The sequence below is a fragment of the Caloenas nicobarica genome, chromosome 2 (assembly GCF_036013445.1).
Source record: "Caloenas nicobarica isolate bCalNic1 chromosome 2, bCalNic1.hap1, whole genome shotgun sequence".
In the NCBI taxonomy this organism is placed as follows: Eukaryota; Metazoa; Chordata; class Aves; order Columbiformes; family Columbidae; genus Caloenas; species Caloenas nicobarica.
The window spans coordinates 165,283,612-165,306,650 of NC_088246.1; the positions used below are offsets into that span (position 1 = coordinate 165,283,612).

General features: G+C 70.5%; 1 protein-coding gene across 2 annotated transcripts; it reads left to right on the forward strand.

Moving 5' to 3' along the window:
- Window positions 1-52: 52 nt before the first annotated feature.
- OPLAH (5-oxoprolinase, ATP-hydrolysing) lies at window positions 53-22,567 on the forward strand. Of its 2 annotated transcripts, XM_065628141.1 has the most exons (26): window positions 53-695; window positions 2,125-2,316; window positions 3,854-3,968; window positions 4,040-4,163; window positions 4,229-4,424; window positions 4,503-4,668; window positions 4,730-4,868; window positions 5,813-5,880; window positions 6,927-7,192; window positions 7,277-7,389; window positions 8,285-8,455; window positions 9,116-9,253; window positions 11,000-11,138; window positions 11,211-11,323; window positions 11,769-11,920; window positions 13,627-13,787; window positions 13,863-13,964; window positions 14,842-15,016; window positions 15,737-15,921; window positions 16,436-16,567; window positions 17,049-17,183; window positions 18,298-18,447; window positions 19,244-19,401; window positions 20,560-20,720; window positions 21,416-21,513; window positions 21,820-22,567. In XM_065628141.1, exons 1-26 carry the CDS (start codon window positions 522-524, stop codon window positions 21,985-21,987), a joined length of 3,891 nt encoding a protein of 1,296 aa, XP_065484213.1. In that variant the 5' UTR covers window positions 53-521; the 3' UTR covers window positions 21,988-22,567. The 2 variants fall into 2 exon arrangements, with proteins under 2 accessions (XP_065484213.1, XP_065484214.1); XM_065628142.1 differs by lacking the exons at window positions 18,298-18,447; window positions 19,244-19,401; window positions 20,560-20,720; window positions 21,416-21,513; window positions 21,820-22,567 and adding an exon at window positions 17,777-17,860.
- Window positions 22,568-23,039: the final 472 nt, after the last annotated feature.

Consider the following 23,039-nt stretch of genomic DNA (forward strand, 5'->3'; position numbering starts at 1 on the left):
CGCAGGCCACGCCCCCTCCGAGGCCACGCCCCCTCCCGAGGCCACGCCCCGCGCGGGGCCGCCGTTCGGGGCTGCCCGAGCGGGGGCGGAACGGACCGAGCCCTACCGAGCCCTACCGAGCCCTACCGAGTCTTACCGAGCCCTACCGAGCCCTACGGAGCCTTACCGAGCCCTCCCGGGACCTACCGAGCGGTGCGGCGACGGACCGAGCCCTGCTGAGCCCTACCGGGACCCATTACCGAGCCGTACCGGGACCCATTACCGAGCCGTACCGAGCCGTGCGGGAACGGGCAGAGCCGGACGGAGCCGTAACGAGCCTTACGGTAAAGTACCGAGCCGTACGGAGCCCTGCAGGTCCGTACGGTACCGTACCCAGCCGTACGGTAAGTTCCCGAGCCGTACGGTAAAGTACCGAGCCGCACGGTAAAGTACCGAGCCGCACGGAGCCCTGCAGGTCCGTACGGTACCGTACCGGGCCGTACGGTAAGTTCCCGAGCCGCCCGGTCCCGTCCCGTCCCGCCATGGCGGCGTCGCCCGGTCCCCGCGGGTTCCAATTCGCCATCGACCGCGGCGGCACCTTCACCGACGTGTTCGCCCGCTGCCCCGGCGGCCGCGTCCGCGTCCTCAAGCTGCTGTCCGAGGATCCCGGGTACCCCGACGCCCCCACCGAGGGCATCCGCCGCGTGCTGGAGGAGGTGCGGGCCGGCGACCCCCGGGGACACCCCCGGGGACACCCCCCAGGCAACCCCGGGACCCCCTGAGACCGCCCCAGGACCCTCCAGACATCCCCGGGATCCTCCTCCCGGGACCCCCCCGGGGCCCCCCAGACATGCCTGGGACCCTTCTTGTGGGACCCCCCTGGATCCCCCAGACACCCCCGGGACCCTCCCCCTGGAACCCCCTGGACCCCCCCCGGGACCCCCGGGACACCCCCAAGACCCGCCCCAGGCCCCCCCAGACATCCCCGGGCCTCCCTGGACACCCCGGGGACCCCCGTCCCGGGACCCCCTGGGACACCCCGGACCTTCCCCCGGGACCCTCCTCCCGTGACCTCCCCTCGGGACCCCCGGGACACCCGTGTGACACCCCCGGGACCCCCAGACATCCCCAGGACCCTCCTTGTGGGACGTCCCCCCAGGACTCCCCTGGGACCCTCCTACAGGGTCCTTCTTGGAACCCTCACGGGGCTTCCCTGGGACCCCCGAGACTCCCTCCAGGCTCCCAACACCCCCCAGGACACCCAAGACCCCCCGGGATCTCCTGCTGGGACACCCCCACCCAGGACCCCCCAGGACCCTCCTCTGGGATCCTCCTTGGGACCCCCCCGACCCCCAGGGCTGCCTCAGGGTCACCCCCTGGTACCCCCCCAGGACGTCCCCCGAGACATCCCCCATGTATCCCCCTTGGGACCCCCCCGGGACCCTCCCCCCGGTACCCTCCCCCCTGGCACCTCCTCAGGACCCCCCAGGGCCCCCCCAGCCCCCCCGGCCAGCCCAGTGCCCCTTCCCAGGGCTGGGGGTCCCGCTCACCCTGTGCTGGGAGGGCTGGGGGGCTGGGGGGTCCATGAGGCTGGGAGTCCATGGTGGAGCCGTGGGGCTGGGGGTCTGTGGCGGGACCATGGGGCTGGGGGTCTATGGTGGAGCCGTGGGGCTGGGGGATCCGTGGGGCGGGGGGATCCATGAGACTAGGGGTCTGCGGTGGGACCATGGGGCTGGGGGTCTATGGTGGAGCCGTGGGGCTGGGGGATCTGTGGGGCTGGGGGTCCATGGTGGAGCCGTGGGGCTGGGGGATCCATGGGGCTGGGGGTCCACGGTGGAGCCATGGGGCTGGGGGATCCATGGGGCTGGGGGTCCATGGTGGAGCTGTGGGGCTGGGGGATCCATGGGGCAGGGGGTCCATGGTGGAGCCATGGGGCTGGGGGATCCATGGGGCTGGGGGTCTATGGTGGAGCCGTGGGGCTGGGGGATCCATGGGGCTGGGGGTCCATGGTGGAGTTGTGGGGCTGGGTGTGCCCAGTGGAGCTGTGGGGCGGGGGGTCTGTGGGGCAGGGGGTCCATGGTGGAGCCGCGGGGCTGTGGGTCCCTGGTGGTGCCGTGGGGCGGGGGCTGACCCGCGGTGCCGCAGGAGCGGGGGGTGCCGGTGCCGCGGGACCAGCCCCTGGACGCCGCCGGCATCGAGTGGATCCGCATGGGGACCACGGTGGCCACCAACGCGCTGCTGGAGCGCCGCGGCGAGCGCCTGGCGCTGCTGGTCACCCGCGGCTTCCGCGACCTGCTGCACATCGGCAACCAGGCGCGGCCAAACCTCTTCGACCTGGTGAGCCCCGCGCCGGCACCCGCGCCGGCACCGCTGGGACCCGCAGCGTCTGGGACAGGGGTGGCAGGTCCCTGTGACCCACGGTGTCCAATACTGGGGGGGCCGCTCCCTGAGGTCCCTGTGACCCATGGTGACCACGGCTGGGGTGGCAGGTCCCTGTGTGACCTATGTCATCTGGGATAGGGGTGGCAGGTCCCTGTGACCCACGGTGACCAGGAGGGATGTGGCATGTCCCCATGGCCAACACCCTCTGGAGCTGGAGTGGCAGGTCCCTGTGACCCACATTGTCTGGGGCTGGGGTGGCAGGTCCCTGTGACCCACATTGTCTGGGGCCGGGGTGGCAGGTCCCTGTGACCCACATTGTCTGGAGCTGGAGTGGCAGGTCCCTGTGACCCACATTGTCTGGGGCCGGGGTGACAGGTCCCCGAGGTCCCTGTGAGCCACGGTGACCAGGGTTGGGGTGGCAGGTCCCCATGGCCCACGTGTCCAGGACCGGCGTGTCGTGTCCCTGCGTGACCCACATCATCTGGGGCTGGGGTGGCATGTCCCTGTGTGACCCCCACCCTCTGGGACCAGGTTGCCACATCCCCCTGAGCTGTGACATTGCGGTGACGTGTCCCCGTGACCCACACCGTCTGGGCCGTGGGTCACACGTCCCTGTGACCCACAGCATCCAGTTCTGGGGTGTCACCTCCCCGTGACCCGCAGCGTCCGGGAGCGGGGTGCCGTGTCCCCCTGGCCCCCCAGCGCAGGGTCCCGATGTCCCCGTGTCCCCACCGCCTGGCACCGCGCTGGCGCGGCCCCGGGAGCGGCCCCGTCCCGGCTCAGCACATGTCCCCGCGTGACCCGCACCGGCTGGGCTCGCGCTGGCACGTCCCCGTGACCGGCAGGGTCCCGGCTTGGGGCCGCGTGTCCCCGCGTGCCCCCGGCGTGTCCCCTGCGCGGCGGGGACGTCCTTGGCGCTGGCCGGACGGCCCCGTGTCCCGTGAGCGGCGCTGGGCCCCGCGCCAGCCCCGGCCCGGAGCCAGCGGCACAGCCGGCGCGGCCCCGGTGTCCCCGGGTGGTGGCCCCGCGGTGTCCCACAGTGATGTCCCCGCGGTGTCCCCAGGGTGATGTCCTGCAGTGTCCCACAGTCACGTCCCCGCGGTGTCCCCGGGTGATGTAGCCCAGTGTCCCCCAGATGATGTCCCCAGGGCAATGTCCCCGTGGTGTCCCCCAGTGACGTCCCCATGGTGTCCCTGGGTGACGGCCCCACAGCATCCCCTGGTGTCCCCACGTGATGTCCCCCTGGTGTCCCCTGGGTGATGTCCCCATGGTGTCCCCTGGGTAATGTCCCCACAGTGTCCCCAGGGTGATGTCCCTGTAGTGTCCCCCAGTGACATCCCCCCAGTGTCCCCAGTGACGTCCCCACGGTGTCCCCCAGTGACATCCCCCCAGTGTCCCCCAGTGACATCCTTGCAGTGTCCCCAGGATGACACGCCCGCGGTGTCCCCGGTGATGCCGCGGTGTCCCCGGTGACGTGCCGCTGTCCCCGCAGGCGGTGGCGATGCCCGAGGTGCTGTACGAGGAGGTGATCGAGGTGGACGAGCGGCTCATCCCGCACCAGCCTGGCTGCCGCCTCCCCGGCACCGCCGGCCTCCGGCTGCTGGAAGGTGGGCACGGGCACCGCGGGGGGCGGCCGCGCGTGGGGACCCCCCCGCCGTGACCCCCGGCCCGTCCGCAGGCTCCACCGGGACGTCGCTGCTGGTGCAGCGGCCGCTGGAGCTGTCGGCGCTGCGGCAGGAGCTGGAGCGGGTGCTGGCGCGCGGGATCCGCAGCCTGGCCGTGCTGCTGCTGCACTCCTACGCGTGAGTGCCCGGGGGGGCGCGGGGCCGCGCGCCCCGTTCCCCCCGTCACCCGCGTGTCCCCGCAGCTGGCCCGGCCACGAGGAGCAGGTCGGGGCGCTGGCGCGGGAGCTGGGCTTCCAGCACGTGTCGCTGTCGTCGGCGGTGGCGCCCATGGCGCGGGCGGTGCCGCGCGGCTACACGGCGTGCGCCGACGCGTACCTGACCCCCTGCGTGCAGCGCTACCTGCGCGGCTTCCGCGCCGGCTTCGCCGACCAGCTGCGGGTGAGCGGGGCCGCCGCGACCCCCCGGGGCCGGTACCGGTGCCGGCGGCCCCGGTGTCACCGTCGCCGCGTGCCGCAGGACGTGCCGGTGCTGTTCATGCGCTCGGACGGCGGGCTCACCCCCATGGAGCAGTTCGGCGGCGCCGGCGCCATCCTGTCCGGGCCGGCGGGCGGCGTGGTGGGCTACGCCGTGACCACGTTCCGGCGCCAGGACGGGCGGCCGGTCATCGGCTTCGACATGGGCGGTGAGCGCGGTGGGGGGCGGTGGGGCGGCACGCGCCGCGCGGTGCTGAGCCCCCTCCCCAGGCACCTCGACCGACGTGAGCCGCTACGCCGGGGACTTCGAGCACGTCTTCGAGGCCACGACCGCCGGCGTCACCATCCAGGCGCCGCAGCTCGACATCAACACCGTGGCGGCCGGAGGCGGCTCCCGCCTCTTCTTCAGGTGGGGGGCGCCCGGGGGTGCGGCGGGGGGGCTCGGCGGGGCTGCGGTGGCTTCAGGTGGCGCAGATGGGTGGGGGCACCCATGGGTGCTGCGGGCAGGACACAGTGGGACAAGGGGGCTCGGTGGGGCTGGGGCCGTGGTGGCAAATGTGGTTTTGGGTGTGTGGGGGGCTCAGGGCACCCGTGGGTGCTGTGGGTGGGATGGGGGGGCTCGGTGGCACAGACGGGTGGGGGCACCCGTGGGTGCTGCAGGCAGGACATAATGGGACATAGTGGGACAAGGGGGGTCACCACAGCTATGGTGACACAAGCGGCTTCAGGTGGCTTCGTGTGGGTGGGGGGCACCCATGGGTGCCATAGGCAGGACACAGGGGGACAAGGGGGCTCAGTGGAGCCGGGGCTGTGGTGACACACGTGGGTTCAGATGGGCGGGGGTCTCTGGGCACCCATGGGTGCTGTGCGTGGGATGGGGGGGCTCGGTGGGGCTGTGGTGGCTTCAGGTGGCTTCGTGTGGGTGGGGGGCACCCATGGGTGCTGAGGGTGGGCATGGGGGAACAGGGGGGCTCAGTGGGGCTGGAGCCATGGTGGCAAATGTGGGTTTGGGTGTGTGGGGGGCTCAGGGCACCCGTGGGTGCTGCGGGCGGGACAGGGGGCTCGGTGGGGCTGCGGTGGCTTCAGGTGGCGCAGATGGGTGGGGGCACCCCTGGGTGCTGCGGGCAGGACACAGTGGGACACGGGGGCTCGGTGGAGCCGGGGCTGTGGTGGCCCGGCTGGCACAGGTGGGTGCGGGTGTCTGGGCACCCATGGGTGCTGTGAGCAGGGAGTGGAGGGATGAGGGGGCTCAGCGGAGCCGCAGTGGCACAGGTGGCCTCCTGTGGGTGGGGGGCACCCGTGGGTGCCGTGCGCAGCCACGGTGGCCGAGCCGGGACCCTCCTGCTCCCCCAGGTCCGGGCTCTACGTGGTCGGTCCCGAGTCTGCGGGCGCCAACCCCGGCCCTGCCTGCTACCGCAAGGGTGGGTGACGGCACCGGCACGTCCCCCCGCGAGGCACCCCACCGTCCCCATAACCACCCACAGTGTCCCACTGTGGGGCACCCCACTGTCCCCATAACCACCCACAGTGTCCCACTGTGGGGCACCCCACTGTCCCCATAACCACCCACAGTGTCCCACTGTGGGGCACCCCACTGTCCCCATAACCACCCACAGTGTCCCACTGTGGGGCACCCCACTGTCCCCATAACCACCCACAGTGTCCCACTGTGGGGCACCCCACCGTCCCCATAACCACCCAGCGTGTCCCACTGTGGGGCACCCCACTGTCCCCATAACCACCCAGCGCGTCCCCCCGCGGGACACCCCACTGTCCCCATAACCACCCAGCGTGTCCCCCCACAGGGCACCCCTCTGTCCCCATAACCACCCAGCACGTCCCCCCGTGGGGCACCCCACTGTCCCCATAACCACCCAGCGTGTCCCCCCACAGGGCACCCCACTGTCCCCATAACCACCCAGCGTGTCCCACTGTGGGTTTACCCCACTGTCCTGTCCGCACCCCGGGGGTTCCACTGTGGAGTCACCCTCAGTGTCCCGTCCCCACCCAGGGGTCCCACCCTCACTGTCCCGTCCCCACCCAGGGGCCCCACCCTCACCATCCTGTCCCCATCCAGGGGGTCCCACCACAGGGCCACCATTACTGTCCTGTCTCCACCCAGGGGGTCCCATCCTCACCATCCCCTCCACACCCCGGGGGTCTCACTGCGGGGTCACCCTCACTGTCCCATCCCCACCCAGGGGTCCCACCCTCATGGTCTCATGTCCTTCAGGGGGTCCCACCCTCACAATCCGCATTCCCCCCAGGAGTCCCATCCTCATTGTCCCATCCCCACCCAGGGGTCCCACCATCACCATCCCCATCCCCACCCAGGGGTCCCACCCTCACTGTCCCATCCCCACCCAGGGGTCCCACCATCACCATCCTGTCCCCATCCAGGGGGTCCCATGCTCACCGTCCCCACCCAGGGGTCCCACCCTCACCGTCCCGTCCCCGTTCCCCCCAGGGGGTCCCCTGACGGTCACTGACGCCAACCTGTGCCTGGGCCGCCTGCTCCCCGACTATTTCCCCCGCATCTTCGGGCCGGGCGAGGACCAGCCGCTGTGCCGGGAGGCGGCGGCGCGGGCGTTCCGGGCCATGGCCGCCGACATCGCCGCCTTCGCCGCCAGCGCCGGCCCCGCCGGCCCCGCGCCCTCGGTGGAGGAGGTGGCCATGGGCTTCGTGCGGGTGGCCAACGAGGCCATGTGCCGGCCCATCCGCGCGCTCACGCAGGTGGGGGCGCGGGCGGTGCCGGGGGGTGTCCGGGGGTGACGCCGCCACCGGTGTCACCCCCGCGGTGCGTGTCCCCCCCGCCAGGCGCGGGGTCACGACACGGGGCAGCACGTGCTGGCGTGTTTCGGGGGCGCGGGGGGGCAGCACGCCTGCGCCATCGCCCGCGCGCTCGGCATGAGCCGCGTCTTCATCCACAAGTAGGTGGGGGCTTGGGGACCCCCCCTGTGCTGGCACCGCCCGAACTGGGTCCCAGCGGGTGGGGGGGCCGGGGGTACCCAGGGTGGATGGGGGGTGGGGGGCTGGTCCCCCCCGCGGGATGCACCGGCTCTGGGGTGCCCTGGGAAATGGGTCTGGGGGGGTCCCTGGGGTTGGGTCTGGGGGTCGGGGTGTCCCAGTCCCCAGGGGATGTGCTGGGTTTGGGGTGCCCTGTCGCGGGGTTTGGGGGTGTCCCTGGGGGTCAGGTCTGGGGTTTGGGGTGTCCCAGTCCCCAGAGGGATGTGCTGCATTTGGGGGTGCCCTGTTGCTGAGTTTGGGGGTGCCCCATGGGCTGGGTTTGGGGTTCCCCTTTCCCCAGGGTACCCTGTCCCTGCGTCCCCCGTCCCTGGGGTGCCCCATTGCTGGGTTTGGGGGGTGCCCTGGGCGTTGGGCCTGGGGGTGCCTCGTTGCTGGGTTTGGGGTCCCCCTGTCTCTGGGGTCCCCCCATGCTCCAGGTGCCCCCTTGTTGGGTTTGGGGTGTCCCCAGGTGCCCCATTTCTGGGTCTGGGCTGTCCCCGGGTGCCCCATTTCTGGGTTTGAGGTCCCCCTGTCCCTGGGGTGCCCCATTTCTGGGTTAGGGTGTCCCCGGGTGCCCCGTTTCTGGGTTTGAGGTCCCCCTGTCCCTGGGGTGCCCCATTTCTGGGTTAGGGTGTCCCCGGGTGCCCCGTTTCTAGGTCTGGGGTGTCCCCAAGTTCCCTGTTCCCAGGTGTGGGGTGTCCCCGGGTGCCCCGTTGTTGGGTTTGGGGTGTCTCTGGTGCCCGGTTTCCGCTGTGTCTGGCTGCGGCGGTGCCAGCGCGGCGGTGCCGGTGCTGGTGCCGGTGCCGGCGTGTGTCACAGGCACAGCGGGCTGCTGTCGGCGTACGGGCTGGCGCTGGCGGACGTGGTGCAGGAGGCGCAGGAGCCGTGCGCGCTGCGCTACGAGCCCCAGAGCTTCCCCCGGCTGGACGGGCGGCTGGACGCGCTGCAGCGGCGCTGCCGGGACGCGCTGCGGGCACAGGGCTTCACCGGGTCAGCCGCGAGGGGACACGCGGGGACAGCGGCCCGGGGATGGGGACACGCGGGGATAGCACCCTGGGGGACAGGGACACTGTGGGGACAGCAGCACAGGGATGGGGACACGTGGGGACAGCAGCATGTGGGACAGGGACATGTGGGGACATCAGCGCGGGGATGGGGACACGCGGGGTAGCACCCCAGGGGACGAGGACACCGTGGGGACATCAGCACGGGGATGGGGACACATGGGGACAGCAGCACAGGGATGGGGACACCGTGGGGACATTGCCCCAGGGGACGGGGACATCACCCCAGGGCATGGGGATGCGCAGGGACATCACCCTGGGGGATGGGGACACCATGGGGACGTCGCCCCAGGGGATGGGGACACGACAGGGACATCACTCTGGGACATGGGGACAGGGCAGGGACATCATCCCGGGGGACAGGGACATATGGAGAGACATGGGGACATCGCCCTGGGGCATGGGGACGTCATGGGGACATCACCCCAGGGGTTGGGGACATCATGGGGACATCACCCCGGGGCACAGGGACACCACGGGGACATCACCCCAGGAGATGGGGACATCATGGGGACATCGCCCTGGGGCACATGGGGACATCACCAGGGCGCGGGGAGCCTGCGGTGACGTCCCGGGGCCGCCGCAGGGAGCAGATCCGCACCGAGGGGTTCCTGCACCTGCGCTACGAGGGCACCGACTGCGCCCTGATGTGCTCGGCCAAGGGCCACCCGCCCACCGACTCCTCCTGCCGTGCCGGGGACTTCCTGGCCGCCTTCACCAGCCGGTGCGGCCCGGCGCTGCCAGCCCTGTGCCGGCACTGCCACCCCGTCCCAGCACCGTCACCTCCGTCCCAGCACCATGACCCCCGTCCCAGCACTGTGACCCCCATCCCAGCACAGTGACCCCCATCCCAGCACCGTCACCCCCATCCCAGCACCGTGACCCCCATCCCAGCACAGTGACCCCCGTCCCAGCACTGTGACCCCCATCCCAGCACCGTCACCCCCATCCCAGCACCGTGACCCCCATCCCAGCACAGTGACCCCCATCCCAGCACAGTCACCCCCATCCCAGCACCGTCACCCCCATCCCAGCACCGTCAGCCCCATCCCAGCACAGTGACCCCCGTCCCAGCACCGTGACCCCCATCCCAGCACAGTGACCCCCGTCCCAGCACTGTGACCCCCATCCCAGCACCGTCACCCCTGTCCCAGCACCGTCACCCCCATCCCAGCACTGTCACCCCCATCCCAGCACAGTGACCCCCGTCCCAGCACTGTCACCCCCATCCCAGCACAGTGACCCCCATCCCAGCACTGTCACCCCCATCCCAGCACAGTGACCCCCATCCCAGCACTGTCACCCCCATCCCAGCACAGTGACCCCCGTCCCAGCACTGTGACCCCCATCCCAGCACCGTGACCCCCATCCCAGCACCGTCACCCCTGTCCCAGCACAGTCACCCCCATCCCATCACAGTCACCCCCATTCCAGGGCCACGATCCCTGTCTCAGCACCATTATCTCCATCCTGGCACTGCAACCCCCATCCCAATACTGTGACCCCCCATCCCAGCACCGCCATCCCCGTCCAGCACCATGGCCCCCATCCCAGCACCATTATCTCTGTCTTGGTGCTGCAATTCCCATCCTGCCACCTGATCCCCACCCTGGCACCACGATCCCCATCCCAGGGCTGTGATCCCCACCCTGGCATCATGATCCCCATCCCAGCACCACAATCCCCATCCCAGCATCATGATCCCCGTCCCACCACCGTGATCCCCGTCCCAGCCCTGTGATCCCCATCTCAGTGCCACAATCCCCATCCCAGCACCATGATCTTAATCCTGGCACCACCATCCCCATCCTGGTGCCGCAATCCCTGTCCTGCCCTGCCATCCCCATCCAGTGCGGCTGCCCCCATCCCAGCACCACAATCCCCACCCCAGTGCCGGGATCACCCTCTTATTGCGACCGTCCCCATCCCAGCACCGTGAGTCCCACCTGAGCACCGTGATCCCTGTCCCAGCACCACAGTTCCCGTCCCAGCACCAGGATCCCCATCCTGGCACCACGATCCCTGTCTCAATGCCACGAGCCCCATCCTGGTGCCGTGATCCCCATCCAGGCCCCACAAGCCCCATCCCAGTACCATGATCTCCATCCTGGTGCCACAATCCCTATCCCAGCACCACCATCCCCATCCTGGTGCTGCTGTCCCTGTCCTGGTATCCCGGTCCCCATCCCAGCACCGTGATCCCCATCCTGGCACCGCAATCCCCACCCCGGTGCCATGATCTTCATCCCAGCACCGCGATCCCCGTCCCAGTGCCATAATGCCCGTCCCGGTGCCACAGTCCCCTCCTGGCACCACAGTCTCCATCTGGTCACCGTGACCCCCACTCTGGCACTGTGATCCCTTTACCGGCACCGTGATCCCCATTCCGGCACCACCGCACCACGGCGGGTGTGCCAGGGGGTCTCCCGGTGTCCCCTCCCCACAGCCGTCACCCCGTCCCCTCCTGCAGGTACCAGGCGGAGTTTGGCTTCACCATCCCCGGCCGCGCCGTGGTGGTGGACGACGTGCGTGTCCGCGGCACCGGCAGCAGCGGCATCAGCTGCGAGACCCCCCTGGCGCCCAGCGGGAAACCGCCCCGCGTGGAGACGGTGAGGGGGGCCGGGGGGTCCTGGGGGGTCTGGGGATCCCGGGGACGGGGGTGACCCGGCGGGGTCCCGCAGGTGACGCGGTGCTATTTCGAGGAGGGGTACATGGACACCCCGGTGTTCCTGCTGGAGGAGCTGGCCTGTGACCACAGCGTCCCCGGCCCCGCCATCGTCATCGACAAGAACAGGTGGGGACGGGGGGACAGCGGGACCCCGGCGGGGTGGTGGGACCCCAGGGCAACCGTGGGGCCCCAGGGGGATGGTGGGGACCCCAGGGGGACAGTGGGACCCTGACGGGCTGATGAGGACCCAAGGGGGCTGGTGGGGACCCTGGGGGCCTGATGGGGACCCTGGGGAGCTGCTGGGACCCCAAAAGTCTGGCAGGGACCCCGGGGAGCTGATGGGGACACCAGGGAGCCGGTGGGGACCCCAGGAATTCAGAAGGACCCCAGGGAGCTGGTGGGACCCTGGGGAGCTGGTGGGGACCCCAGGAATTCAGAAAGATCCCGGGGAGCTGGTGGGACCCTGGGGAGCTGGTGGGGACCCCAGGAATTCAGAAAGATCCCGGGGAGCTGGTGGGACCCCCGGCAACCCCGTGTCCCCATCTGGCGGTGCCGCCTCCCGTGCCCCCAGCACCATCGTGGTGGAGCCGGGCTGCACTGCCAGCATCACCCGCTTCGGTGACATCTGCATCGCCATCGGCTCGGGGACCCCGCGCCCCGTGGGGCCGCAGCTCGACGCCGTCCAGCTCTCCATCTTCTCCCACCGCTTCATGAGCATCGCAGGTTGGGGGGCCCGGGGGGCAGCGCGGGGGCCTGGGGGGTGGGGACCCCCCGGCCCGGCCCGGCTCAGCAAAGGGAAATGCCAAATGCTCTGTGCGGTGACACGAAGTGACACCGGCCACCCGAGAGGTTCAGTTAGATCTGAGATTAACTAAAGCTCAGTGGGATGACAGCCAGCAGCCGCTTGGCAGGAACCTATATAACTAGAGCGTAAAAACTGAGCGACAGTTTAACAGCAAAACCCGCCAGACGTTGCTGTTGTGAGCCCGGAATAGCGAGAAAGAGGGAAAGGGAGAAAAGGGAGGGACGGCTGCGCTGAGCCCAAGGTCAATGTCACCGCCCCGCGCGCCGCGCGGCCGAGACGTCGGCAGCGCCGCGCGGAACAAACACAAAACGTGGGAAACGGCCCAAATCCGGAGCGTGCCAAAGGGCTGGTTTGGCGCGGGGTGGGAGGGGGCGGCTCGGCCCCCCCGCCCCCATTGGGGACATTGTTCAGAAATGGGGCTGGGGGCGCAAACCCGGGCAGGGCCGGGTTTGGTGGCGGGGGCAGCGGGGGGGGCGCCGTTTGTCCCGCGGTTCGTTGTCCCTGGATGAGCCGTCACCCCAATTAACAGCGTCGGCTGGATAATTAGTGACTCGTTTGTCAAAGGCCTTGGGGGGCAACACGGAGTCGGCGCCTCCCCAGCCCCGCTGGGGCTGCCAGAACCGGCTGGTTAGGGCAGCAAACACGCTGGGATTGGGGTGTCCTGCAAAGGTTGGGGGGCGGCTCAAGGCTGTCGCCCCCCTGAGGGTCCGTGTCCCCCCCACAAGGGTCTGTGTCCCCCCTGTGGGCCCATGTCCCTGCTGTCCCATGTCCCCGCTGTCCCATCTCCCTGCTGTCCCATGTCCCTGCTGTCCCGTGTCCCCTCACTGTCCCATGTCCCCCCTGTCCCATGTCCCCCCTGAGGCCTGTGTCCTCGCTGTCCCGTATGCCCGCTGTCCCATGTCCCCACTGTCCTGTGTCCCCACTGTCCTGTGTCCCCGCTGTCCCATGTCCCCGCTGTCCCATATCCCCACTGTCCTGTGTCCCCCCTGTCCCGTGTCCCCGCTGTCCCGTGTCCCCGCGGTGCCGTGTTCCCCCTGTCCCATGTCCCTGCTGTCCTGTGTCCCCTGAGGCCCGTGTCCCCGCTGTCCCATGTCCCCGCGGTGCCGTGTCCCCACTGTCCCGTGTCCGCGCTATCCCATGTCCCCTCACTGTCCCGTGTCCCCACTGTCCCGTGTCCCTGCTGTCCCGTGTCCCCACTGTCCCCTGTCCCCCCTGTCCCATGTCACCCCGTCCCATGTCCCTACTGTCCCATGTCCCCACTGTCCCGTGTCCCCGCTGTCTCATGTCCCCCTGCTGTCCCGTGTCCCCACTGTCTCATGTCCCCTCACTGTCCCGTGTCCCTGCTGTCCCATGTCCCCCTGCTGTCCTGTGTCCCCACTGTCCCATGTCACCCCGTCCCGTGTCCCCACAATCTCCCATGTCCCCGTGGTGCTGTGTCCCCGCGATGCCATGTCCCCCCTGTCCCGTGTCCCCCGCTGTCCCGTGTCCCTGCTGCCCCATGTCCCCCTGCTGTCCCGTGTCCCCGCTGTCCCGTGTCCCCGCTGTCCCGTGTCCCTGCTGTCCCGTGTCCCCGCGGTGCCGTGTCCCCTGAGGCCCGTGTCCCCGCGGTGCCGTGTCCCCGCAGAGCAGATGGGCCGCGTCCTGCAGCGCACGGCCATCTCCACCAACATCAAGGAGCGCCTCGACTTCTCCTGCGCGCTCTTCGGGCCGGACGGGGGGCTGGTGTCCAACGCCCCCCACATCCCCGTGCACCTGGGCGCCATGCAGGAGACCGTCCAGTTCCAGGTAGGGCCGGGACCCCCCCGGGGACCCCCCCTGGGACCCCCGGGACCGTCCCCAACGCCCCCGCTGCCGCCGCAGATCCGCAACCTGGGCGAGGAGCTGCGGGAGGGGGACGTGATCCTGAGCAACCACCCGTGCGCGGGGGGCAGCCACCTGCCCGACCTCACCGTCATCACCCCCGTGAGTCGCCGCGGACCCCGGCGCGCAGGGACCCCCCGGGGCACAGGGACCCACCAAGGGCACAGTGACCCCCCAGGGCACAGTGACCCCCCCGGCACGCAGGGACCCCCCAGGGCACAGGGACCGCAAAGGGCACAGGGACCCACCAAGGACACAGGGACCCCCCAGGGCACAGTGACCCCCCAGGGTGCAGGGACCCCCCGGGGCACAGGGACCCCCCGGGGCACAGGGATTCCCCGGGGCACAGGGACCCACCAGGGCACAGTGACCCCCCCCCAGGGCACAGGGACCCCCCAGGGCACAGGGACGCCCCGGGGCACAGGGACTCACCAGGGCACAGGGACCCCCCAGGGTGCAGGGACCCCCCAGGGCACAGGGATTCCCCGGGGCACAGGGACCCACCAGGGTGCAGGGACCCCCCCCCCAGAGTGCAGGGACACCCCTGGGTGCAGGGACCCCCCAAGGGCACAGGGACCCCCCAAGGGCTTAGAGACCCACCAGGGCACAGGGACCCCCCTGGGGAACAGGGACACCCCCAGGGTGCAGGGACCCCCACCAGGGCACAGGGACCCCCCGCCGAGTGCAGGGACACCCCTGGGTGCAGGGACCCCCCCCCAGAGTGCAGGGATTCCCCCCGGGGTGCAGGGACCACCCTGGGTCACAGGGACCCCCCAAGGGCACAGGGACCCCCCTGGGGAACAGGGACACCCCCAGGGTGCAGGGACCCCCACCAGGGCACAGGGACCCCCCGGGGCACAGAGACCCACCCCCTGGGCTGCAGGGTCCTGCTGGGGTGCAGGAACCCCCCCCCAGGATGCAGAGACCCCCCCGGGGCTCAGCGACACCCCCGGCGGTGACAGCGCCTGTGTGTCCCCAGGTATTCTGGCCCGGTGTCCCCAAGCCCGTGTTCTTCGTGGCCAGCCGCGGGCACCACGCGGACATCGGGGGCAGCACCCCCGGCTCCATGCCCCCCCACTCCACAACGCTGCGGCAGGAGGGGGCCACCTTCCTCTCCTTCAAACTGGTCAAGGGCGGCGTCTTCCAGGAGGAGGGTGGGGACACGGGGACGTGGTGGGGACAGCGGGGAGGTGGTGGGGATGGGGGGGACAATGGGCATGTGGTGGGGACTGTGAGGACATGGTGGGGACAGTGGGGATGTGATGGGGATGTGGTGGGGATGGTGAGGACACGGTGGGGACAGCAGGGACGGTGGGGATGCAGTGGGGACAGTGGGGACAGTGGGGATGTGGTGGGGCTGGTGAGGACACGGTGGGGACAGCAGGGACGGTGGGGATGCAGTGGGGACAGTGGGGACAGTGGGGATGTGGTGGGGCTGGTGAGGACATGGTGGGGACAGCAGGGATGGTGGGGATGCAGTGGGGACAGTGGGGACGTGGTGGGGATGGTGAGGACACGGTGGGGACAGCAGGGATGGTGGGGATGCAGTGGGGACAGTGGGGACAGTGGGGATGTGGTGGGGACGATGGGGACGCAGTGGGTACATCAGGGACATGCCGGGGATGGTGGGCATAGTGGGGATGTGGTGGGGACAGTGGGGACACGCTGGGGACGGTGAGGATGTGGTGGGGACATGGTGGTGATGGTGGAGACATGGTGGGGATGGCAGGGACACAGTGGGGACAATAGGGACACAGCAGGGATGTCAGGGACAGGGCAGGGACACAGTGGGGACAATAGGGACACTGAGGACACGATGGCCACGGTGGGGCCGGGTCCCAGGTCCCCCCGCTGACGCGTCCCCGTCCCCGCAGCGGTGACCGAGGCGCTGATGGCGCCGGGACGCGTCCCCGGCTGCAGCGGGACCCGCAACCTGGGGGACAACCTGTCGGACCTGCGGGCGCAGGTGGCCGCCAACCAGCGCGGGATCCAGCTGGTGACCGAGCTGATCCGCCAGCACGGGCTGCCCGTCGTGCAGGCCTACATGGGACACATACAGGTGGGGACCGCCGTGCCGGTGTCCCCTTGTGTCACCCCGGTGTCCCCCTGGTGTCCCCTTGGACCCCTGGTGTTCCTTTGGATGCCCCAATGTCCCCCAGTGTCCCTCCAGTGTCCCCTTGGACCCCTGGTGTCCCCTTGGACCCTCCTGTGTCCCCCCAGTGTCCCCCCAGTGTCCCCCCCAGTGTCTCCTTGGACCCCTGGTGTCCCCTTGGACCCTCCTGTGTCCCCCCAGTGTCCCCCCAGTGTCCCCCCCAGTGTCTCCTTGGACCCCTGGTGTCCCCTTGGACCCTCCTGTGTCCCCACAGTGTCCCCCCAGTGTCCCCCCCAGTGTCCCCTTGGACCCGCCAATGTCCCCCCAGTGTCCCTCTGGCCACCACAGTGTCCCCCTGGTGTCCCCACATGTTGTGCAGGCCCACATGGGCCATATCCAGGTGGGACCCTCCATAACAGTGTCCCCCAGAACCCCCGGTGTCCCGCAGCCCCCGTGACCCCCGTGTCCCCGCTGTCCCCAGGCCAACGCGGAGGTGGCCGTGCGGGAGATGCTCCGGGGCTTCGCCGCGGACGGGAGGACGACGCTGGAGGCTGAGGACCAGATGGACGACGGGTCCCCCATCCGGCTGCGGGTGCAGGTGGATCCCCAGGAGGTGAGGGGGCCTGGGATCCCCCCCAGCCCTGGGATGCCCCCCAGCCCTGGGATCTACTCCAGCCCTGGGATCCTCCCCAAGCCCTGGGATCCCCCCAGTCTCAAGATCCCCGCCTGGTCCTGGGATCCTCCCTGGTCCTGGGATCCACCCTCAGCCCCGGGGTCCCCCTGACCCTGGGATCTACTCCAGTGCTGGGATCCACTCTGGTCCTGGGATCCTGGGAATCCCCCCCAGCCCCAGGACCCCCCAGCCCAGGGATGCAGCAGATCCTCCCCAGCCGGGGTTTGGGGAACCCCCCATTTGTGGGGGGACATCCCATCCCCGCTGTCCCCCTGTCCCCACTGTCCCCTGTCCCCCCTGCCCCCCTGTCCTCCCTGTCCCCCTGTCCCCCTGTCCCCCTGTTCCCCCTGTCCCCCTGTCCCCCTGTCCCCTGTCGCCCTGTCCCGCTGTCCCCACTGTCCGCTGTCCCTCTGTCCCGCAGGGCAGCGCCGTGTTCGATTTCTCTGGCTCTGGCCCCGAGGTGCTGGGGAACCTGAACGCCCCCCGCGCCATCACGCTGTCCGCGCTCATCTACTGCCTGCGCTGCATGCTGGGCCGGGACCTGCCGCTCAACCAGGTGGGACCCCCGCCCGGCCGGGGACCCCCGGCTGGGGACAGACACCCCCCGACTGCGGGACCCCCGGCTGGGGACACCCCCACTGCCGGACCCCCGGCTGGGGACAGACACCCCCCGACTGCCGGACCCCCGGCTGGGGACAGACACCCCCCGACTGCCGGACCCCCGGCTGGGGACACCCCAACTGTGGGACCCCCGGCTGGGGACAGACACCCCCTGACTGCGGGACCCCCAGTTGTGACACACCCTGACTGCGGGACCCCCGGCTGGGGACCCCCCAACTGCGGGACCCCCAGTGGGACCTCCAGCTGGGGACACCCCAACTGGGGACACCCCAGCTGCAGGGCCCCCGGCTGGGGAGCCCCAGCTGTGACACCCCCCGACCATGGGACCCCCAGCTGGGGACCCCCGGCTGTGACACCCCCCGGCTGCAGGACCCCCAGTGGGACCCTCTGACTGCGGGACCCCCTGACTGTGGGACCCCTGGCTGGGGACCCTGGGCTGTGACACCCCCTGACTGCAGGACCCCCAGTGGGACCCCCGGCTGTGACACCCCCTGACTGCAGGACCCCTGGTGGGACCCCCAACTGCAGGACCCCCGGCTGTGACACCCCCGGACTGCGGGACCCCCAGTGGGACCCCTGGCTGGAGACCCTGGGCTGTGACACCCCCTGACTGTGGGACCCCCACCCCCTGATTCACCGAGGGTGGGGGCTCTGGTATCCTGATTTTGTGGGACAGGGGGTCTGGGATGCTGTTCCCCTGGGATGGGGGGGCCAGGACCCTGCACCCCCAGAGTGAGGGGTCCAGACACCCTGATCCCCCAGGATGAGGGTCCTGAGACCCTTAGGATGGGTCCTGAGACCCTGATCCCCTGAGATGGGGGGGCTGGGACCCTCTTCATTGAGGGGGGGCGGGTCTGGGACCATGTTCTTCCAGAGTGGGGGGGTCCTGAGACCCTGATTCCCCAGAATGGGGCGGCTGGGACCCCACACCCCAGGACAGGGAGGCGGGTGGGGGTCTCGGGGTGCTGCCTCCCAGCAGCCGTGGGTCTGGGGGCGCAGGGGGCCTGTGGGGCAGGCTGTGGGGGGGCTAACGGGCCGTGCCCCCCCAGGGCTGCCTGGCCCCCGTGCGGGTGCTGATCCCCAAGGGCTCCATCCTGGACCCCTCTCCCGAGGCCGCCGTGGTGGGGGGCAACGTGCTGACGTCCCAGCGCCTGGTGGACGTGATCCTGCGGGCGTTCGGGGTCTGCGCCGCCTCGCAGGTACCGCCGCGCGGGGGGTGCGCTGGGGGTCCCGGGGACTGGGGGCTGCGCTGGGGGTCCTGGGGTGGGGGTCCTGAGGACTGGGGTTCGGGGTTTTTGGGGGTCCTGGGGTGGGGGTCCTGAGGACTGGGGGCTGCGCTAGGGGTCCTGGGGTGGGGGTCCTGAGGACTGGGGTTCGGGGTTTTTGGGGGTCCTGGGGTGGGGGTCCTGAGGACTGGGGTTTGGGGTTTTTGGGGGTCCTGGGGTGGGGGTCCTGAGGACTGGGGGGCTGGGGTGGGCGTCCTGGGGTGGGGGTCCTGAGGATTGGGGAGCCAGGGCTTTTGGGGGTCCTGGGGGTCCTGGGGTGGGGGTCCTGAGGATTGGGGAGCCAGGGCTTGGACATCCTGGGGATCCTGGGATGGGGGTCCTGAAGATTGGGGGTCAGGGCTTTTGGGGGTCCTGGGGTGGGGGTCCCGGGGACTGGGGGCCTGGGGTGGGGGTCCTGAGGACTGGGGGGTCAGGGCTTTTGGGGGTCCTGGGGTGGGGGTCCTGAGGATTGGGGGACCAGGGCTTTTGGGGGTCCTGGGGGTCCTGGGATGGGGGTCTTGAGGACTGGGGGGCCAGGGCTTTTGGGGTTCCTGGGGTGGGGGTCCTGGGGATTGGGGGATCCCAGGGGTCCAGGGTGGTGGTGGTTGGAGGTCCCAAGTCATTGGGGGTCCTGCGGGTCAGTGGTCCGGGGGCTGGCGGTCCAGGGGTTGGGGTCCGTGTCTCACCCCCGCATTATGCCCATGTCCCCCCGTGTCCCCCGTGTCCCCAGGGCTGCATGAACAACGTGACGTTCGGGGACTCCCACGTGGGTTACTATGAGACGGTGGCGGGGGGCGCGGGAGCGGGGCCGGGCTGGCGCGGGCGCGGCGGCGTCCACACGCACATGACCAACACCCGCGTGACCGACCCCGAGATCCTCGAGACCAGGTGAGGGGGGACCCCAAAACTGGGGGGGGGACCTGGGGTCATGGGGGACACGGGGTCATGGGGGGACACGCGGTCATGGGGGGTCACAGGGTCATGGGGGGACACCCCAGGGTCACAGGGGGACACGGGGTCATGGGGGGACACGGGGTCATGGGAGGACGCCCCGGGGTCACAGGGGGACACAGGGTCATGGGGGGACACGGGGTCATGGGGGGGACAAGGGTCATGGGGGGTGCAGGGGGGTCCACACCCACATGACCAACACGCGCGTGACCGACCCTGAGATCCTGGAGACCAGGTGTGCGGGGACCCCAAAACCGGGAGGGGACCCCAAAACCATGGGGGGACCCCAAAACCATGGGGGGGACCCCAAAACGGTGGGGGGACCCGGGGTCATGGGGGACACGCGGTCATGGGGGGACACGGGGTCATGGGGGGACACCCCAGGGTCACAGGGGGACACGGGGTCATGGGGGACATGGGGTCATGTGGGGACACGGGGTCATAGGGGACACAGGGTCATGGGGGGTGCAGGGGGGTCCACACGCACATGACCAACACCCGCGTGACCGACCCCGAGATCCTGGAGACCAGGTGAGGGGAGACCCCGAAACCATGGGGGGACCCCAAAACTGTGGGGGGACACGGGGTCATATGGGGACCCTGGGATCCTCGAGCTATGGTGAGGGGGACCCCAAAACCATGGGGGGTGCAGAGGGGCCCACACCCACATGACCAACACCCACGTGACCAACCCCAAGATCCTTGAGATGAGGTGAGGGGGGACCCCAAAACCGGGGGGGGGACATGGGGTCATGGGGGGACCCCAAAACCATGGGGGGTGCAGGGGGACCCCAGGATCCTCGAGCTGTGGGGGGGGGGGATCCTGAGATGCTGGGGGACGGGGGATGGGGGGGCAGGGGGACCCCCAACATCCTGGGGGCTTTTCCTGGGGGGTGTACGGGAGGCCCCCCAGGACTGACCCCCTGTGTGTGTGTGTGTGTGTGTCCGGGCATCTGGTGGGGCTGGGGGGCTCAGGGGGCTCCCCATGTCCCCCCAGGTACCCGGTGGTGCTGGGGGGGGCTGAGGGGGGTCCCCATGTCCCCCCAGGTACCTGATGGTGCTGGGGGGCTCAGGGGGTTCCCCATGTCCCCCCAGGTACCCGGTGGTGCTGCGGCGGTTCGAGCTGCGGGGGGGCTCGGGGGGCGCGGGGCGCTGGCCGGGGGGGGACGGGGTGACCCGCGAGCTGCTGTTCCGCCGGGAGCTGCTGCTGTCGGTGCTGAGCGAGCGCCGCGCCGTGCCGCCCTATGGCATGGCGGGTGAGCGGGACCCCCGGGACCCCCACAGCCCCCCATGGCCCCCCCATAGCCCCTGGAACACCCCTGGAACCCCCCAAAACCCCCCAGTGCCCCCGAAACTCCCAGGACCCCTGGAACCCCCCCCATAGCCCCCTGGAACCCGCCACGGGCCCCCGGAACCCCCCCATAGCCCACGGAACCCCCAGGGTCCCTGGAACCCCCCAGAGCCCCCCAGAGCCCCTGTAAGCCCCCCATAGACCCCTGGAACCCCCCATAGCCCCCCCAGAACCCGCCATGGGCCCCCGGAGCCCCCCCATAGCTCATGGAACCCCCAGGGTCCCTGGAGCCCCCCCATAATCCCCCAGTCCCCCAAAACCTCCAGAGCCCCTGGAACCCCCCCGGAACCCCCCAGCCCCCCGAAGCCCCTCAGGCACCCCCATAACCCCCAGGGCCCCGCATTGCCCCCCCATCACACCCTATGGCCCCACATAACCCCCAGGACCCCAGAACCCCCCATGGTGCTCAGGGCCCCCCATAGGCCTCCATGACCCCCCAGGGATCATTGTCACCCCCCATAGTCCCCCGTGGCGGCCCCATCACCCCCCATGTCCTCGTGTCTGTCCCCCATCACGCCCAATGTCCCTGTCACCCGCCATGTCCCCCCATGACCCCCTGGCCCCCCCGACGCCGCTGACCCCCCGCCCCCTCGGTCCCAGGGGGCCGCCCCGGTGCGCGGGGGCTGAACCTGCTGCTGCGCCGGGACGGCCGAACCATCAACCTGGGGGGCAAAACCTCGGTGCCCGTGGAGCCAGGGGTGAGTGTGGCACCCCAACCCCCAAACACCCCCCAGCACCCCGGAACCCCCCCAAATACCCAAACCCCCCCAAACACCCCCTGACTCCTCCACAGCCCTCCAGCACCCCCAGATCACCCCATAACCCCCCAGCACCCTCAGACTCCCCCATAGCCCCCTGACCCCCCATGACCACCCCAGCACCCCCAGACCCCCCCAGGCCCCCCCAGCACCCCCAGATCACCCCATAACCCCCCAGCACCCCCAGACTCCCCCATAACTCCCAGACCCCCCCAGCACCCCCAACCCCATCTCTGCGCCCCCCAGGACGTTTTCCGCCTGCTGACCCCCGGCGGGGGCGGCTATGGCCCCCCAGGGGACGGCGCTGGGGACGGGGGGGACCCCCAGGACCCCCAGGACCCCCCGGCGCTGCCACGGAGCTTCCCGGAGCGCGGGAGCCTCTTCGAGTACCGGCGGGCGCAGGAGGCCGTGTGAGCGCTGCCCCACAGCCGGGGGGCAGCCCCACAACCCCCGCCACGCCGTGGGGCACGCACGGGCTGTGGGGTGGCCCCCCAACCCCACACGCACAATCCAGGGGGCAGCCCCCCAAACCCAATGCACACCCCAAGGAGCAGCCCCCCAAGTCCAGCTCTGTGGGGCAGCCCCTCGACTCCAGCCACGCACACACTCCATGGGGCAGCCCCCCAGCCCCAGGTACACACACCCCAAAGAGCAGCCCACCCCCCCTCTCCAGCTATGCACACTCCATGGGGCAGCCCCCCAACCCAGCTACGCACACGCCATGGGGCAGCCCCCCAACCCAGGTACGCACACTCCATGGGGCAGCCCCCCAACCCCAGCACCCCAAGAAGCAGCACCTCCCCCCCCCGCTATGCACAGTCTATGGGGCAGCCCCCCAACTCCACACGCACTGTGGGGCAGCTCCCCCACTCACACCTTTCTGCCTCACCGACCCCAGACCCACATGTGGGGCTCAGCCCCCCCCGATGGAGGGACCAAGCCCCAAATGTTGGGGTCTCCCCCCACACCCCCCAATAAACGAGCCCTCGGGCCCCTCCCGCGCGGGCGTGAGAGCGTTTTGGGGCACGGGGGGCCCTGTGGGCAGCCCCACCCCGGAATGGTCCCCAAGGGTCCCCAAAGAGCTGTCCCCAAGTGTCCTCATGGAATCGACCCCAAGGGTCCCCATGGAATGATCCCCAGAGTCCTCAAGAGTCCCCATGGAGTCATTCTCAAAGGGTCCCCACGGAGCTGTCCCCAGGGTCCTCAGGTGTCCCCATAGAATGGTCCCCAGGGGTCCCCACAGAGCTGTTCCCAGGGTCCCCATGGAATGGTCCCCAAGAGTCCTCACGGAGCTGTCCCCAGGGTGCTCAAGTGTCCCCGTGGAGTCCCCAAAAGGTCCCTATGAAATTGTCCCCAAGGATCCCACGTGTCCTTTTAGAGCTGTCCCCAGGGTCCTCATGGAGTGATCCCCAAGAGGTCCCTATGGAATTGTCCCCAAGGGTCCCCATGGAGCTGCCCCAGCATCC